Here is a 19,362-nt window from a genome sequence, read left to right on the forward strand (position 1 = left end):
AGGATTGTCCATTTTATGGGGGTGAAGGGGTTGAAGGAGTTAAACCATTTCCCCCTGTTTTCGTGTTACACCTCCCACCATGTCACCGTCACCGAAACAACCATATTAAATAATATGGGAAGCGGGGAGGGAGATAACTAGCCAGATAAGCTGCTCCCCCATAAAGTGGATTATCCTTCTCAATCTAGGCACCCTTTTGGAATCTGCCCAGATAATGGAACAGTACTCAAATTTGCTTTGGGATAGGGAGAAAATGTGTTAGGACCTCAGTTGAGCAAAGTCCCATCTGCTCTTCTAATACAGTTTCTCTTTACTACTGAATCTCTCTTTCATCAATTTAATATCCAGTATACCTTCTTTCTGAGACACTAATATCCTGCATTGACAGAAGAAGGGTGGAGTTTTAATAGATCTCTTTCATCTTTTTTATTTTTACAAGAAATTATCCTGGTTTCAGAAAAAAATGTATTTTCTTCTCATAATCTTCATTTTGGCATCAAAGTAATAATGAGTAAAGATATCAGAATCAAAGAAACACAGATATTTGGCAACTCACAGACAGCTTGTGGATGTTTATATGTACATTTTATTGTTCAAAAAGAAGATATATCTAGATATTCAAAATAATAAGATATTACTTACATGATCAGTTTGGTACCAAAGGGCAATGAAAATTTACACAACCTTTTGCTTTTGTGATCCTACCTACTGTCAAATAGTGCTTCTGTCACAAGTAATGGACCAGCAGAACTCCTTGGCTGTTCAGGCCACTGAGAAAGCGTGACAAAGAGGCTTTTTTGTGGATCAGGAAATACCACATGACTTGTCGTACACTTTTTATGTTAAGATTTTTTATTGTTTCATTTGACTAGTTTTTGGTTCCTATTGACTAGACATAAGAGGGGTCACCTAAAACTTGAATATCTTCCATTCATCCCTGTGTTGCCAAGATCAAGGCACAACACAGCTTCATGTCTTGGCTCATTTTTGAGAGAAGCCCATAATAAATATTAAAGTTTTAATACAGAGACATTTTGAAATAACTTCCACATGGATCTTCCCAATACTGTAATTGGTCACAATATTAAAACTATTTGGGTGCTTGAATTGGGAAGAGGGGCCGACCAAGGGCAAGATGGATGGATGGCATCCTTGAAATGACTGGACTGACCTTGAAGGAGCTGGGGGTGGTGACGGCCAACAGGGAGCTCTGGCGTGGGCTGGCCCATGAGGTCACGAGGAGTCGGAGATGACTGAACGAATGAACAACAAAATGTTATGTCTAGAGTAGAGTGTCATGGAGAGACCATAGATGGCTGACTGAAATCCATCCTTGTAAAAATGATTGTATGACTAGATCAATATGTATATGGATCATGATATCAAGGCTTTCACCATTCGAAAATTCGACAAGCACTTTATAGTTCCTCTGCAGCAAAAACAAAAGTCATTCAAGTTTCATTATAGAAGTAACTACATTTGTTGCTACCTAATAACTAACTGCAGACATAGCTCTGTCCATCTGAGCCTTGTCCTTGAATTGGCATCAGATACTTAAGTGCTGAAATCAGGGGGCTCACAATATAAGGCATCACTTCCTTTCGGGGCTACTGGCTGAAGGAGGAAAAAATGAGGCAGCATAGAAATGACACAGAAAAAAATTATTGTGAATCAGGCTTAATAAAAATATATATCATGCAGAGTCAGATAATTGGTCCATCTAGCTTACTATTGCCTATACTAGGCATATGCTATATCACGGGATCTATAGTCCAATATATTTGGTAGGAAAGCTGTTCTTCACTAATGGGGAGTGTCTTTCCAGGATCTGAAACAAAAATGGAACCATATTTTCAACTGAGAAAGGATGGAAGTGCCAAACACAAAGGACATTACCTGACAGTATGCTAAAAGCATATTCAGGCATCACAAACCCATGTGGAGCCCCCAGTGGCACAGTGGGTTAAACCTCTGTGCCGGCAGGACTGAAGACCAACAGGTTGCAGGTTCGAATCCAGTGAGAGGCGGATGAGCTCCCTCTATCAGCTCCAGCTCCTCATGCAGGGACATGAGAGAAGCCTCCCACAAGGATGATAAAAACATCAAATCATCCAGGCGTCCCCTGGGCAACGTCCTTGCAGACGGCCAATTCTCTCATACCAGAAGCGACTTGCAGTTTCTCAAGTCACTCCTGACATGATAAAAAAAATCACAAACCCATTCTAGTAGAAAGCAAGAATATTCCTGCATAGCTCCTCTTCTTATCACACAGTCCACCTATCAGTGCTCTCGTATTTCTGCTTAGCACACCATCTCATAGACCACTTTTCCCAACTTGTACATTACCCTCTACTAGGCATGTCCCCTTTTCCCCTTTTTAATTATTATTTTTTTACTTGAAGAACTCAACAATTTTGAGATTTAGGTTGTTCTTATGAGAGTTGGCCATTTTGTGTTTTCATTACTGCATGACTTCACAGTTACACAGTAGCACACTTTTGGGCCCTGGCCCTTGACCGCTCCAGCTGGAGGTCAGCTGTGACCAGCAGTGCTGCAGAATTTGAAGAGGAACGAATGGAGGGCAAAAGGGAGAAGTGTGCCAAGAGGAAGGTGTGTCAAGCCAATCCCAACCAAGACCACCTTCCACCTGGAAACCAATGCCTTCACTGTGGAAGAAGATGCAAAGCAAGAATAGGGCTCCACAGCCACATACGGACCCACAAGAACACTGGAAGACAATCATCCTTGGAAAACAAGGGATCGCCTAAGTAAGTAAGTAAGTACTTTTGGGTTGTCAAGCATGTGCAAATTTCTCCGTACCTCCAGCAAAATAAATATGGATATTGCAGTTCCCAGCCTTTTTCTTAATTATTTATGCTATCAGAGGTTGGTATGGTTATCAGTGTCAAACCTTGTTTTGGGACACTGGGACCACCTGAACCATAGGTGAATTTTTGTCATAATTAAAATATGCATCCACATTCAAAGGCAATCATACTTAAATCAATAGTGATAGCACATCAGCCAATGTAGTTGAAGACATTAAGCAGTAACTTTACAAAAAAAAAAAATCTCAGCAGTATTTTCACCAATGAGGAAAAGCTTATACAACAAAGATAGTCTATAATAAACTTTAAGGATAAACTACAAAATTGCGGTTATCTTGATATTTTTTTTTTTAAAAAAGGAAAGTGAATGGGTTGAAGGTAGGGAGTAATGACTATGCAGTTGGAGGTCCTCTTTTTCTGCTCACCCAAAGTGGAATGGCCACAGTCTGGAAGCAGGGAAATGGAGTAGAGAAAAGTGATGTCCACAACATACCCACAACAACAGGGATTCTCCCAATTTTGCTGAAACAGCACTAGTGTCTTATCACAATACTGTCAACATTTAATAAAGTGCTTTCAGGAGACTATTCATGGGTTTCCTCAAAAGGTACTGCCAAATAACATGGGGAAACCTCAACCTTCATGCAATAATCTCCAAAGAGATTATTTAAACTACAGTTTTCCTGGTGTGAAAAGCAACGTGAGTTTTGTTCTCCTCTACTTATAAAACTTCAGCTTTTTAGTCCCAATTGTTTCATCCATTTCTGAGCCACAGAAAGGAGTAAACAGCTTCTAGAGCTGGCCCTACCATTAAGTAGGATAAGGCAGTTTCCTCAGGCAGAGGATGCAGTATTCGTAGGGAGAAGTGTTTGGTCTGTCTATAACCTCCTGGGTTAGATTGTTTCTGCAAAGTGCAATAGACTAGGATACTGATGCCACACCCCATACTGTTGATCACACTGCAAGATGGGAATCTAGATACAGGAGAATGCCACAAATGCATGGAGGGTGACGTTGTTGAGGTCATGAGAAGTGGAATTTTGGTTGCCTACTCTTCCAGGCACCTCTGCGTGGAGTCTCATACAGTTCAATGAATCATATTGTTCTCCTTGAATGGAAGGTAATAGCAGAATAATCACCAAGATAGCAAACAAATGACAATGCCATAAAAGGATTGAGCATTAGCTCCTTTGACTCTTCACAGCATCACAGAACAGGCTTTGAATGTTTAGAAGAAAAGAAACTGTTCCTTCCTTTCCCATCCTGTCATGTAGCCGCTCAGTTTAAACCTGTCTTTCAAGATCTTCTACGCTGAGCTGACACATATTTCTTTCAGAGGTAGGAGCTAAGGCACTCGCATGGCACAACCATTCAAGGCGGCTGTTGGAATCCTTTTCCCAGCTATAGCCACAGTTCCTGGAGCACAAGGCACCAGAGCCAGACTCCAAAGGCAAGTCTGTTCTCTGGACATTGCTGAAAGTCACAATGATGCTGGGGATCTGGCTTGAAGTAGATGGCCTGGAATAAGTCTCTTCCCTTCTCCATCCAAAGGCATTCAGATCTTCACCTGTCTTAAATATCAAAGAGAACATATAGACATGTGATGTATAAAATAATTTCAAATAATTTTGCTATATATGTGTTAGTAATGTGCTGCAGTATTACAGTTAACACGTTTAAAAATGTATATTCTCCAACACTATTCATTTAACATGGATAGTCCTGATTATTCCTCTGCTTAGGCAAGAAAATGGCTTTGACAGCAGCTCATTCTTTGAGCTGCTTTTAAAATGCCCCAGCTTCTCTCTTTTCCCTATCCTCAGTTTAATTTCATAAATAATAATAATAATAATAATAATAATAATAATAATACTTGATTTGTACCCAGCTACCATCTCCCCAAGGGACTCGGTGCGGCTTACATGAGGCCAAGTCCACAGTACATCAATAAACAAAAGCAATAACAATAATCAATACAAAAGAATTAAAATAAACTCAAAAACAGAAAATACACAATAAGCAATAAACAAGAACAATATCAAAACATACAGCATTTAAAAACCTATGGCCGGGCCAAATGTAATAATTCAAATTTAAACTCAAAAAGTGCTGGGCATAAACAAGGTAAGGCATATTAGAATAGGGTTTTCAGAGAAAGATGAGGGCACTGCAAACTGAGTTCAGTGTGTAAAAGTAGTTTGTTCTCCATTAACTCAGTGAATACATAGGGGAGGGCAGAGTCTTGTCCCGTGTACTGTTGCCAGGAGGACTGAGCAACATTAAACTGTTGAAACATCTTTTAGCATTTTCAGTAATAACATTAGTTATCTTGATCAGGTCTGGATGTTTCTGGGAAACGTGCCCTGTTTTTTTGTCTGTGAAATATTGGAGAACATGACAACATTAAAGTAAAAACTAACCTTAATGTGGCTAGCTGGTTTTGACCTATAAAGCTCTATATGGTTCGGGCCCAGCTTACTTATTATTTATTTATTTATTTATTTAGAGTTTTTATACCCCGGTCTTCTCACCTCCGGGGAGGGACTCAGGCCAGCTAACAACATAAAATTCAATACAATAAGAAAAACATTATAGGTCATCAATATAAAATACATTAAAATACACGTCATACAATTCATACAAATTACAGCAAAAATCAATTTGTCCAAAAGAATCACAAATTCATCGCCATCCGCCAGAAAGGTCAGTAGTTACTGACTCAGTCATCATTCTGTGAATGCAGTATCCCAAAGCCATGTTTTTACCTGCTTTCTAAATGTCAGGAGGGAAGAGGCAGATCTAATCTCTATTGGGAGGGAGTTCTAAAGCCAAGGGGCCACCACCGAAAAGGCCCTGTCCCTCGTCCCCACTAAACACGATTGCGAAGGTGGTGGGACCGAGAGCAGGGCCCCTCCAGAAGATCTTAACAATCTTGATGGTTCATAGGGGAGAATCCATTCAGACAGGTAAATAGGGCCAGAGCCGTTTAGGGATTTATAGGTCAACACCAGCACTTTGAATTGTGCTCGGAAGCTGATTGGCAGCCAGTGGAGCTGGCGCAACAGAGGAGTAGTATGCTCCCTGTACTCCGCTCCCGTTAGTAATCTCCCGTTAGTAATCTGGCTGCTGCTTGTTGTACTAGTTGTAGCTTCCGGGCAGTCTTCAGAGGCAACCCCACGTAGAGAGCGTTGCAGTAGTCTATACGGGATGTAACCAGAGCATGTACTACCATGGACAAATCAGACTTCTCAAGGTACGGTCATTCTTGTCCAAACGCATCTGCCCCTACGTCCCACCTCACAATTTAAGATCATCCGGGGAGGCCCTGCTCTCACTCCCATCAACAGCCCAAATGCGGCTGGCGGGGACGAGGAGCAGGGCCTTCTCGGCTGTGGCCCCCCGCCTATGGAACACACTCCCAAATGAGGTAAGATCTGTTCCCTTGCTCCTGACTTTTAGAAAAAAATTAAAATCATGGTTCTGGGACCAGGCCTTCGGACAACAGATGTATGCAGCTTTTAGTGAAACAAAGACTGGAATGGTGACGACTGATGAGATTGTTTTATGGTTTTACTCTTTTGATATTTGGTGATGTACTCTTTTTATTATGATTTATGTTTAAAGTGTGGTTTTACTATTGTAGTTGTAAGGCATCGAATTTTTTGCCATTATCTATGTGTAAACTGCTTTGAGTCCCCCTACGGGTGAGAAAAGCAGTATATAAATACTGTAAATAAATAAATAAACAAACAAATAAATAGCTAATCTAACAATCCCAAGCTTTTTAGTGGAAAATGGTGATGAACTGAACCGCTTCAGACTTCAGATAGGAGTATATACCATTTTTAATTCTCCTGCCTGCAAGACGAAAACAAGCAGACCATGGGGAAAGGATGTATCATAACCTTTTCTATATTGGGTTGTTGTAGGTTTTGTTGTAGGTTTTGTCGAAGGCTTTCATGGCCGGAATCACTTTTCTATATTATGGCATGGATAATACTTGTGGTATGGATAATACTTGGAGGGAATTTTTTTGCAAACATATAGATATCATTGTCTAAAATAAGTCACACAAGCACATATTGCAGTTCAAACTCATGTAGTGTATCTTACTAACTCGATATGCTACTATCTGACTCTGCTGAATATAGGCCAGGCCTAGAATAATACAAAAGAGAGGTTAGGAAATTAGAACTATTCAGTTTGCATTCACTATCATCATTGTGCCAAACTGTTATTGAATCAAATCACTTGCACATGGAATTAATCTCCCATAGGTCTTTTATCCAGAGCAGGACATTTCTAGCTGGTCAGTCCAAACCACTAATGAAATTTCATGTTCAACTGTAGCTGATGGGAATATGTATCTGCATCACCTTTCTCACCCAGACCTAATTAAGATGGCTGAAGATATCTTTTTATACCTTCTGATATCCATATAAAATGCTCATTATTGCAATGCTCAGGGCAGTGTTGGTAGATCTTGTCTTAGTGGGTCAGAGAGTCTATTCTGGTTTTTATTCTGAAATTTAAAGGAACTACCCAGGGTTCTGGATCTATTTTGTGCCTAGCTTCAGCTCTTTTGGTAGTTTCTTTAAAGTTTGGATTAAACCCCAAAGTTTAATCCTACTAACAAGGAAGCAAACTAGTTGCCACTAGCTAGCATGTTGTGGACTATGGATGAAGGCATTTTTGGTAATTTGCCAATTTTTTTAGTCCTTAATGTATTGTCGAAGGCTTTCATGGCCAGAATCACTGGGTTGTTGTAGTTTTTTTCGGGGTATATGGCCATGGTCTAGAGGCATTCTCTCCTGACGTTTCACCTGCATCTATGGCAAGCATCCTCAGAAGTAGTGAGGTCTGTTGGAACTAGGAAAAAGGGTTTATATATCTGTGGAATGACCAGGGTGAAACAAAGGACTCTTGTCTGCTGGAGCTAAGTGTGAATGTTTCAACTGACCACCTTGATTAGCATACAATGGCCTGACTGTGCCTGGAGCAAACTTTTGTTGAGAGGTAATTAGATGTCCCTGCCTGCTTCCTCTCTGTTGTTGTGCTGTTACAATTTTAGAGTTTTTTTTAATACTGTTAGCCAGATTTTGTTCATTTTCATGGGTTCCTCCTTTCTGTTGAAATTGTCCACATGCTTGTGTATTTCAATGGCTTCTCTGTGTAGTCTGACATGGTGGTTGTGAGAGTGGTCCAGCATTTCTGTGTTCTCAAATAAAATGCTTTGTCCAGGTTGGTTCATCAGGTGCTCTGCTATGGCTGATTTCTCTGGTTGAAGTAGTCTGCAGTGCCTTTCATGTTCCTTGATTCATGTCTGGGCAATGCTGCGTTTGGTGGTCCCTATGTAGACTTGTCCACAGCTACATGGTATACGGTAGACTCTTGCAGAAGTGAGAGGATCCCTCTTGTCCTTTGCTGAACATAGCATTTGTTGGATTTTCTTGGTGGGTCTGTAGATTGTTTGTATGTTGTGTTTCCTCATCATCTTCCCTATGCGGTCAGTGGTTCCCAATGATGTATAGCAAGAACACTTTTCCTCTGGGTGGATCTTCATCTTTATTTTCATGGCTTGTTCTTGGTCTTGCAGCTCTTCTGATGTCTGAGGTGGAATATCCATTGGCCTGTAGAGCCCAGTTGAGGTGGTTCAGTTCATCTTGGAGGAGGTGGGGTTCACATATTCTTTTTGCACGGTCTGCCAAAGCTTTAATGGTGCTTCTTTTTTGACTTGGGTGATGGTTGGAGTTTTTTTGTAGATATCTATCTGTGTGTGGGGGTTTTCTGTAGACGGTGTGACCCAATTGTTGATCTGATTTGCGGATGACTAGGCCATCTAGAAAAGGCAGTCTTCCTTCATTTTCTTTTTCCATGGTGAACTGGGTGTTTGGGTGGATGCTGTTAAGATGGTCCAGGAACCTGTTTTTACTCCTTACTCTGAGGGTTTCAGTTCTTCCTCACTCAAAATACACTTCCTGAGCTCATCTTAATGAAGACACAAAGCATTTATGCCACAGTTTCTTGAAACAAACAAAACTGGAACAAAACTTACCAAACTATCTTCAAGGTTATAGGCTCCAAAGGGTAAGTCCTACACAAACAGAATTGATAGTTGTATGAAATTATCCATTCATGGGGACACACTTCTATATTGTTAACTACCCACACATATTGAAAACCAGTCTGTTACAATGTATCTTTATTCAGAGGTAAATCAATTCCACTGAAGCCCCAAATAACTTGCACAGCAGAGGGATGCAAATGTAGAGCTTAATCCAATGTGTACTTATGCAGATATAAGTGTGGCTGAATATTTTAACATGTATGGAACTGCAGTTTTATTTGTATGCATGTGTAGTTGGATTGAGATCTGACTTTGGCAACAAGCCTGAGAATTAGGAACTGAGGCTGGAAGAGAATGAATTGCCCTTTTCCACTAGCAACGCGTCAGTCACAACAGTGAAAATGAATCACTTGCTAAATAGTAGTTGGAGACTGCAGGACGTAGTTAGAACTAATGAGGGATGGATGTTTTAGGCATATAGCCAGCAATTTTGTGCTGGAGTAGAACAAGAAGGGTAGCCATCATAAGTTAATGAAGTGTTGGTTAAATGTAGGACTTAGAAATGCATTATTAAATAAGCTCCACATTTTCTGCCATTAAATAAATATAAGGAGAGCCAATATGAGGTAGGATATATAGTTAGATTGGAGGCTTCCATACCAGTGGAGCAGTGAACCTCCTCCAGATTTTAGTCTGAACTTTAATGAATAATAATAAAATAATAAACTTTATTGGGTTGTTGTAGGTTTTTTCGGGCTATATGGCCATGTTCTAGAGGCATTCTCTTCTGACGTTTCGCCTGCATCTATGGCAAGCATCCTCAGAGCATCCTTACCCTCACAACCTTTGAGGATGCCTGCCATAGATGCAGGTGAAACGTCAGGAGAGAATGCCTCTAGAACATGGCCATATAGCCCAAAAACCCCTACAACAACCCAGTGATTCTGGCCATGAAAGCCTTCGACAATACAATAAACTTTATTTATACCCCGCCACCATCTCCCAGGGGGACTTGGGGCAGCTTACATGAGGCCAAGCCCAACAATACAACGATGCAAATAAACAACATACAATGACAGTAAAATATAAAAATAAAAAATAAAATACAAGAAAAAATATAAAATCACAATAATTTAAACACAAGAAAATAAATCATAGTAGGCTGAACTCTGTCCCCCAAACAGTGTCAGCACCTTGGACAGCAATTTAAAATTCAGATTAAAGACCACACTATTAACAAGTAGAGCTGGATCTACACTGCCCCCATTCCAGGATCTGATCCCAGATTTTCTGTTTATCCCAGATTATCTGGTACTGTAGACTCATATAATCTAGTTCAAAGCAGATCAGACCCTGGGATATAGGGCAGTGTTGATCCAACCTTGGACACCAGCTGTTGAGGCCAAGCCCAACAATACAATGAAAATAAACAACATACAACAACAGCCTTCCTCCTGTGGGATTGGACCTGTGTCCTAGGGAAAGGAAGCCACATAATGAGAAAAGACTCCTTGAAGAAAGCAAGCCATGCTTTTCAACAATTATTTTACATGTATTGATCAAGATATATGCCATTGTATGGCCTGTTTCATGAAATAGGCAATGCTCCCAGCATTGAACTTATATTTACATCAAAAAGGAAATAGTTGTGAAAGTTAATAATGTATAATACTACTCACATGATTACTTTCAGGACTATTACATTACAGTACAAAAGAAGAAGAAGCTGGTTACAGAACTACAACACACTGTTCCCTATTATTTTCTATAAGTGTGTAATTTGAATATTTCTATTAGCAAGTGCAAACATAAAATTTGACTGGAGTTTGCTTTTTCTCGCTCTCTTTCCTTTTGTCTGTCCAGCTCCTGAAAGCATTATGTTACTTTGTCATCCTACGATAGGAAAACAGTAATCTGCGATATTCACCTCCACCATAGAAATGTCATCGGCATCCACGGAAGTCTATAAAAGAGGGAGGACAAGAGATAGAGTAGCAGCAGAATCAAATCTTAGCCTAGATCAGTGGTTCTCAACCTTCCTAATGCACGACCCCTTAGTACAGGTCCTCATGTTGTGGTGACCCCCAACCATAACGTTATTTTCGTTGCTACTTCATAACTGTAATTTTGCTACTGTTAAAATAGTCATAATGTAAATATGCAGGATGTATTTTCATTAACTGGACCAAATTTAGTACAAATACCCGATACGCCCAAAATTTGAATACTGGTGAGATTGGGGGTGATTGATTTTGTCATTTGGTAATCCTGGAGTTGCTGGGATTTATATTTCACCTTAAATCAAAGAGCCTTCTGAACTCCATCAATGATGGAATTGAATCAAACATAGCACACAGAATTCCCATGACCATGAGAAAATACTGGGAAGGTCTGGTGGATATTGACCTTGAGTTTTTGGAGTTATAGTTCACCTACATCCAGAGAACACTGTGGACTCAAGCAATGATGGATCTGGATCAAACTTGGCACAAATACTCAATATGCCCAAATGTGAACACTGATAGAGTTTGCCATTTGGGCATTGTAGTTGTTGGGATTTTTAGTTCACCTACAATGAAATAGCATTCTGAACCCCACCAACGATAGAATTGGACCAAACTTTTCACACAGAACTCCCATGACCAACAGAAAATACTATGTTTTCTGATGGTCTTTGGTGACCCCTCTGACACCCCCTCGTGACCCCCACAGGGGTCCCGACCCCCAGGTTAAGAAACACTGGCCTAGATATTTTTGCACACTTCACAACATATTCTACCTATCTCTAACAGGCTAATTTTGTATAACAAATGACAATGGTGTATTCTGAGGGGCATTGCTGTTGTGGTTTTTTGCAGCAGTTGACAACTTCAGTGGAATATTTGGAATACAGTTCAGACATCTAAAGATAAGGTAAATACGACTATAAAGTTTGTAATGTGGACAAACTTTAATATATCCACAATAGTCCCATTTGATAATGAATCTTGGGAATAATAATAATAATAATAATAATAATAACTTTATCTATATCCCACTCCATCTCCCCCAGGGGGACTCGGTGCAGCTTACATGAGGCCATGCCCAAAAATACAGAAACAAATGAAATGATCACTAAAAAGGTTAAGAAAAACTTTTTAGGATTATTTAGAGAGAGAATCAGTCAAGGAGACGAAGAAACCTGCCAATACAGTTTTGCTGCTGCAAGAATAACAATAGCAGAATTTTGGGAGGGGGAAAATTATTTATTAAAGGCTGGCAAGAAAAACTATTAGAATATATTCAAACAATCAACCTAACGAATAATATCTGGGGAGAAAATAATGAGGAATTTGCAAAAAAAATGATACCTGGAAAGGAAGACAAATATAGATACATGTTCCACACGGAGTAGTGTCAGAAGTCTTAGCTGGTGCGTTCGTGGGCTTAGGGGTAGAGGGTAATGAGTTTGCCACTGATGTGGTATTTGTACTATTTTTATTAGTTACTGTATGATTTGTATTTTATTTCAGTTATTTATTTATTTATTTCATCAGTTTCGTCTCCTAATAAGAATGTTGTCCAATCTCGTCATCCAGTCGTTCCAATTCCTATGTCAGTTACCTTCATTTTCAAACGCTTCTTCAAACAACCAAGTCTTGACTCTTTTCCGAAATGTTAAGAGAGAGGAGGTTGATCTAATGTCCCCAGGAAGGGTGTTATATTGCTAAGGGGCCACCACTGAGAAAGCTATGTCTCCCGTCCCCACCAAATGTGTTTGTGACGCAAACGGGATCGAGAGCAGGGCCTCCCCGGACAATCTTAAAGTCCTAGCAGATTCATAAGGTATGATGCATTCAGACAGGTTTTTAATTATATTTTATGTTGTTGGGGGCATCGAATTGTGCCAACTGTAAACCGCCTTGAGTCGCCTTCGGGCTGAGAAAGGAGGTATATAAATATGGTAAATACATAAATACATAAATTTTTCTGTTTTTCTTTCTCATACACAATAAAATTAAAAATTAAAATAGAAGTATTAAAAAAATTATTTTGTCGCTGCACATAACGGACACCATTGAATATATCAGTGGTTCTCAAGCTTCTTAATGCCACAACCTCTTAATACAAGTTCCACATGTTGTAGTGACCCCCCAACCATAAAATCATTTTCATTGCTACTTCATAACTGTCATTTTGCTACTATTATGAATAGTAATGTAAATATATTATATGCAGGATGTATTTTCATTCACTGGACCAAATATAGCACAAATACCCAATACACCCAAATTTGAATGCTGATGGAATGGGGGGGGGGGGGTTGATTTTGTCATTTGGGAGTTGTAGTTGCTGGGATTTATAGTTCACCTACAATCAAAGAGCATTCTGAACTCCACCAGCGGTGGAATTGAACCAAACTTGGCACGCATGACCAACAGAAAATACTCGGTTTGGTGGGCATTGACCTTGAGTTTTAGAGTTGTAGTTCACCTACATCCAGAGAGCACTGTGGACTCAAGCAATGATGGATCTAAACCAAACTTGACATGAATATTCAATATGCCCAAATGTGAATACTGGTGGAGTTTGGGGAAAATAGACCTTGATGTTCGGGAGTTGTAGTTGCTGAGATTTATAGTTCACCTACAATCAAAGAGCTCACTACCTCTGAGGATGCTTGCCATAGATGCAGGCGAAACGTCAGGAGAAAAATGCCTCTAGAACATGGCCATATAGCCCAGAAAAACCTACAACAACCCAATCAAAGAGCGTTCTGAACCCCACCAATGATAGAATGGTCAAATTTCCCACACAGAACCTCCATGACTAACAGAAAATACTGTGTTTTCTAATGGTCTTTGGTGACCCCTCTGACACCCCCTTGTGACCCTTCTAGGGGTCTCGACCCCCAGGTTGAGAAACACTGGAATATATGGAAGTTGAGCGGGTCTGCCCAGAAAATTTTTGAACATGATTTTTAGTTGTGTGTCCTTGTTTAATCTCTGTTTTGTGTATTTTAATACATATTTTACAGAAATACATTTTAATATGTATCTTTTATAGAAATACTTTTTAATATGTGTATTTGTGGTATTTTTACAATGTTTATGTGTTTTAATTATTCTGTGACCCACCTCAAGCCATGAGAAGAAGCAGGTAAGAAATCCAGTGGGAGGGAGAGGGGCAGGAACTAAATGCCACTGGATACCAAGGGCCCACTCTATGTCCGCATTTACAAGGTTCAACTGGCCATACTATTCTACCAACAGCTTGCAAAGTTGTAGGATAGGATGATAAATTATTCCAGCAGCCAACCAGGGAATAGCAAAAGGGCATATCTGTAGAAGAGCAACAGCAGGCAAATGCACTGAGTTACTCACAAGTCACACAGCCTAGGTAACTACGTGGGGTTGCCCTTGAAGACTGCTCGGAAACTTCAAATGGTCCAACACTCGGCAGCCAGGTTGCTAACAGGAGCGGCACTCAGGGAGCACACCACTCCTCTGTTGCGCCAGCTCCACTGGCTGCCAATCTGCTACCGGGCACAATTCAAGGTGCTGGCTTTAGCCTATAAAGCCCTAAACGGTTCCGGCCCTACTTACCTCTCCGAATGCATCTCCTCCTATGAACTGACAGGACATTAAGATCATCTGGGGAGGCCCTGCTCTCGGTCCCACCCGCATCACAAGTGCGCTTGGCGGGGACGAGGGACAGGGCCTTCTCGGTGGTGGCCCCTCGGCTGTGGAATGCCCTACCTGTAGACATCAGACAGGCCCCTTCGCTGCTGGCGTTTTGGAGGAAAGTCAAGACCTGGCTTTACGAACAAGCGTTTGGCTAAACAGTGCAATGGAGTACAGGAAGATGGTACAATCGAGCATAGGAAATGGTATAAGGATTATGGTTACGGATTCTGATTCTGATTTGTTGCCGAGGCGCTACGATTAGGATAATGATTGTTTTGATCTGTATGTCTTGTATAATGTGTTTTAATTGCCTTTTGATATTGTTGTGATAACTTGTAGTATGTAAACTGCTTTGAGTTGCCATTCCGGCTGAGAAAAGCGGTATAGAAGTAAAGCAAATAAATAAATAAATAAATAAATAGGTAATTTTCAATGGTAAGCAAAGAGTATTTTGGTGCCCCCGTCGTCGTCCCCCCCCCCCCCAACCAATCACTGATATATATTTTCTGTTCGTCGTGGGAGTTCTGTGTGCCATATTTGGTTCAATTCCATCATTGGTGGAGTTCGGAATGCTCTTTGATTGTAGGTGAACTATACATCCCAGTAACTACAACTCGCATATGTCAAGGTCTATTTTCCCCCAAGAGCACATCAAAACTATACTGCAAATGCTTACTTTGCAAAATAGGTTGAGCCACCCCTGCACACAGCTCAACTCCAACACTTCCAAACTGTGAGCGCATCGAGCAGAAATCAGGGGAAATAGTGAGAGGGGGAGAGTGGGGAAAGAGCACAAAGTACTGAACATAAAGGGAAGCACTTCCACAAACAAAAGCTTCTGACAGGAGAAAAAGATTGCGAGCTGAACAAAATGCACAGGCTGAGCTGGAGGGAGAGGGGAGAGGCTAGCAACAGCCCTGGCTGCAAACAATGTGGCTTTGTTCCCTTCTAGCCACTATTTATAGGAATGCATCATTTATGGTCATAGCTGTGGATACAGGGAAGCAAAATAGCCATTTGGATTTTTCCAAAACAAATGCCACTATGTGAAGAAAAGCAACAGGGAGAAAAAAATTAAAAATGAAAGAAGGCACAAAATAGTCAGTTTGAAGCTGAAACTTGCTATGAGCACAATGTTAACAAAGAGGGCTAGGAATAGAATACTTGATGTTGTCATTTGTGTGCTTCATTGTACCAGCGTGGCTACATTTTTTTGCTCTGACTTTGGTAGAAATCCAACAGGCACAAATCACTCACAACAACCTTTGCTCTAGCAGGAAGACACACTGCAGGAAAGCTTTACCTGTTTGACATTCTATTCAAACTACAGGAAGAGGGACAATAAATAGACCGCAGGCTTAACCCTGGTTATAAATAACTCCAGGCAAGTCTAGATTTGTGTGTGTGTATGTGTGTGCAGCCATTGCTCTGAGTACAGCTGGGTCCAAATATAGGTTGTTGTTTGTTTTTTTTGTCGTGTCAGGAGTGACTTGAGAAACTGCAAGTCGCTTCTGTTGTGAGAGAATTGGCCGTCTGCAAGGACGTTGCCCAGGGGACGCCCGGATGATTTGATGTTTCGATCATCCTTGTGGGAGACTTCTCTCATGTACCCGCATGAGCTGGAGGTGATAGAGGGAGCTCATCCGCCTCTCCCCGGATTCGAACCTGTGACTTGTCAGTCTTCAGTCCTGCCGGCTCAGGGATTTAACCCACTGCACCACTGGGGCTTCCCAAATATAGGTGCGTACTATATTATGGGAGCCCCCGGTGGTGCAGTGGGTTAAACCACTGAACTGCTAAGCATGTTGACTGAAAGGTCGCAGATTCGAATCCGGGGAACGGCATGCGCTTCTGCTGTCAGCCTCAGCTTCTGCCAACCTAGCAGTTCAAAACCATGCAAATGTGAGTAGATCAATAGGTACCGCTCCGGCGGGAAGGTAACAGCGCTCGATGCAGTCATGCTGGCCAAATGACCTTGGAGGTGTCTTCTAAGCCGGCTCTTCAGCTTAGAAATGGAGATGAGCACCACACCCCAGAGTCGGACACGACTGGACTTAATGCCAGGGAGAATTCTTTACCTTTACCTTCTATATTATGATTATATAAAAATTGATCTCATGTATAAATTGAGGACCAGAACTGAGGATTTTGATATAACCTGTGGATAAGTTGAGGGTCATTCCATGGAGAGGGAAAAGCACCCCAAGGGACCAATGCCATTTCTCTGTCAAAGCATTTGAAAAGGTCAGAAGAGGCCTCATGGAGGAGAAAGCAGAGGAGGCAGATACTTCTTTTAAGTTCTCTTTAAATGGTCAACATTGTTATATTTTTCCATGCTACTCAGAGAAGGCGATGGTTCCTTCCTTCGTTCCTTCGTCCCTCCCTCCCTTCTTCTCTCCCTCATTCCCTCCCTCCCTTCTTTCCTCCCTCCCTCCCTCCCATAAGAGAGGGAAAGGGGGGAGGGGGGAGAGAGAGAAAGAGAGAGAGATTGATCCTTTCCTTCTTGCCTCACTGCCTCCGCTGGGCTGCTGGGAACTCACAGGGATTCTCTCTGTGTGTGTGTGCCCAGAAACCTCACCCATACTGAGTTATGGGAAGGCATTCTGGGAAATGAAGTCCAGTATTCAAAGAAGGGACAAAAAGGCACACTCTGTGAGTTAGCAAAGGCTGTCCAGGAAGGCAGAATCAAAACACTCCCAAAAGATGGCCATCCATTTTTACTTTATACCAACCCTGGGCTATAATATATCTGCAATAATAATATCTATATATCTATCATAATAATATCTATCAATCTATAATAACATATATGTCTATGATATCTATATGTCTTTAACAATAATATCGACATTTCTATCATAATATCTATATGTCTGTAATAATGTCTATATGCCTATAATAATATCTACAGGTCTATAATAATATCCATGTGTCTATTAGTATAATATCTGTCTGTTAAAAATATCTGTACATTTATAACAATAATACCTATATGCCTATAATATTTATGTCTATAATAATAATAATAATAATGTCTATATAAAGTATAATAATATGTATACATCTATAATAATAATAGCTATATAATATCTATAAAAATAACAAAAATAATAACATCTATATGTCTATAATAATATCCATACATCTGTTTCCTGTTTTTCCTCGAAAGATATCAAGCCCTATGCTCCTTCTAATTTTTTATCAGTTTTATACTAATTTATGCAATGCTTTTCATATGAAATTCATAAATAAATAACATCTATAATACTAATACCTATATACCTTTAATAATAATATTTATATATATAATAATAATATTGATATGCCTATAATAATATCTATATGTCTATAATGACAACAATACCTATATAATAACTTGGAACTGGGTTATATGGCAGTGTGGACTCAGGTAACCCAGGGCCTTTCCACACATCCATATAACCCTTTGGCCTCAAGGAGACTGAAATGGGCTGGTATTAGGTTGACACTTTGCCACTTTCGTTGTGTATTGATAGCTTAGAAACCAGCTCTTTCTCTTTTCTTTCTTTCCCATTTCTCCACAACGGGCCACAGCAACGCATGGCGGGTACAGCTAGTATCCAATAAATCTTACTTTCTTGCTTGCTCATATATTTTCAAGACACTTCTCCTTGTTAAATAGAATTCATGGGGAGATGTCCATTTTTGCACAGAGTGTCACCTTTTTGGTGAAATACTAATTTGCCCTCCAATGGTGATTTTGTCCAGAAGGCAATGTATTTTCTACAACATACATTGATATGTTGGTTGGGAACTCAAAAACTTTCCACAAAAACCCTCCCCCCTCCCCATTTGTGAAAAAGCTTGAAGCGGTTGTCCTTTTTCTCAACACGTTTACCTTGCTGTCTCAAGACATCCTTTCTTGTCAAGGATAAGAAAACATGCAAGGATGCTTTACACCCCAAGTTGTGAGCGGTGAGAAATTGTCAAGACCTCTGAGTGACTGTTGATGGAAGTGTGGCAGAGGCATAAACATAGCACTGTTTTCTTTTCTCTTTTTTAAAGCCTAATCTTATCTGCCATAAACACACTTTCCTTTCTACTTGTCTAACAGGGACAGCTTCTGAAAGTCAGTTTTCATCTGGATATTCTGATCCTGGACAAATTGATTTCCAGTTGAAATGCATTTGTTTACAATGTAATAGCATCACTCCCCCTAACATTAATGGTAAAAGACATCCAGTGACCTGTTTGGCAGAACTGGTCCAAGGCCACAGCAAACATGAGGAGTGGGGCAGTATATTCAGAGGTGAGAATCCCTATGTCCATCCTTTTGAATTAATAAGATGATGTGGACAGTGATTCCTTGTCAGTTTTTGTGTGTGTCAGAGGTGATGTGAGAAACTGTGAGAGAATTGGCCGTCTACAAGGACATTGCCCAGGGGGCGTCCAGATGTTTTGATGTTTTACCATCCTTGTGGGAGGCTTCTCTCATGTTCCCACATGAGGAGCTGGAGCTGATAGAGGGAGCTCATCTGCGCTCTCCCCGGATTCAAACCTGCAACCTGTCGGAAGCGTGCTTGCCCCATCCATGTTCAACATCTACACAAATGACCAGCCACTGCCAGAAGGGACAGAGAGCTTCATCTATGCTGATGATCGTGCCATTACTGCTCAAGCAGGCAACTTTGAGATGGTTGAACAGAAGCTCTCTGAAGCTCTAGGTGTTCTTACTGCCTATTACAGGGAAAACCAGCTGATCCCTAATCCACCTAAAACACAGACATGTGCCTTTCACCTTAAGAACAGACAAGCATCCTGA

At 40.6% G+C, this 19,362-nt stretch overlaps 1 protein-coding gene across 1 annotated transcript in view; it reads right to left on the reverse strand.

The window, feature by feature from the left end:
- Nucleotides 1-2,849: 2,849 nt before the first annotated feature.
- OPN4 (opsin 4) overlaps nucleotides 2,850-19,362 on the reverse strand; it is a 92,782-nt gene continuing 76,269 nt past the window's right edge. The window contains exons 11-13 of the mRNA XM_067466253.1: nucleotides 10,823-10,858; nucleotides 8,884-8,922; nucleotides 2,850-4,399 (exon numbers count right to left, since the gene is read on the reverse strand). Of these exons, the coding sequence (XP_067322354.1) occupies nucleotides 4,112-4,399; nucleotides 8,884-8,922; nucleotides 10,823-10,858 (363 nt within the window). The 3' untranslated portion in view covers nucleotides 2,850-4,111. The remainder of the gene's footprint in view (nucleotides 4,400-8,883; nucleotides 8,923-10,822; nucleotides 10,859-19,362) is intronic.

The sequence above is a fragment of the Anolis sagrei genome, chromosome 3 (genome assembly GCF_037176765.1).
Source record: "Anolis sagrei isolate rAnoSag1 chromosome 3, rAnoSag1.mat, whole genome shotgun sequence".
Taxonomy (NCBI): Eukaryota; Metazoa; Chordata; class Lepidosauria; order Squamata; family Dactyloidae; genus Anolis; species Anolis sagrei.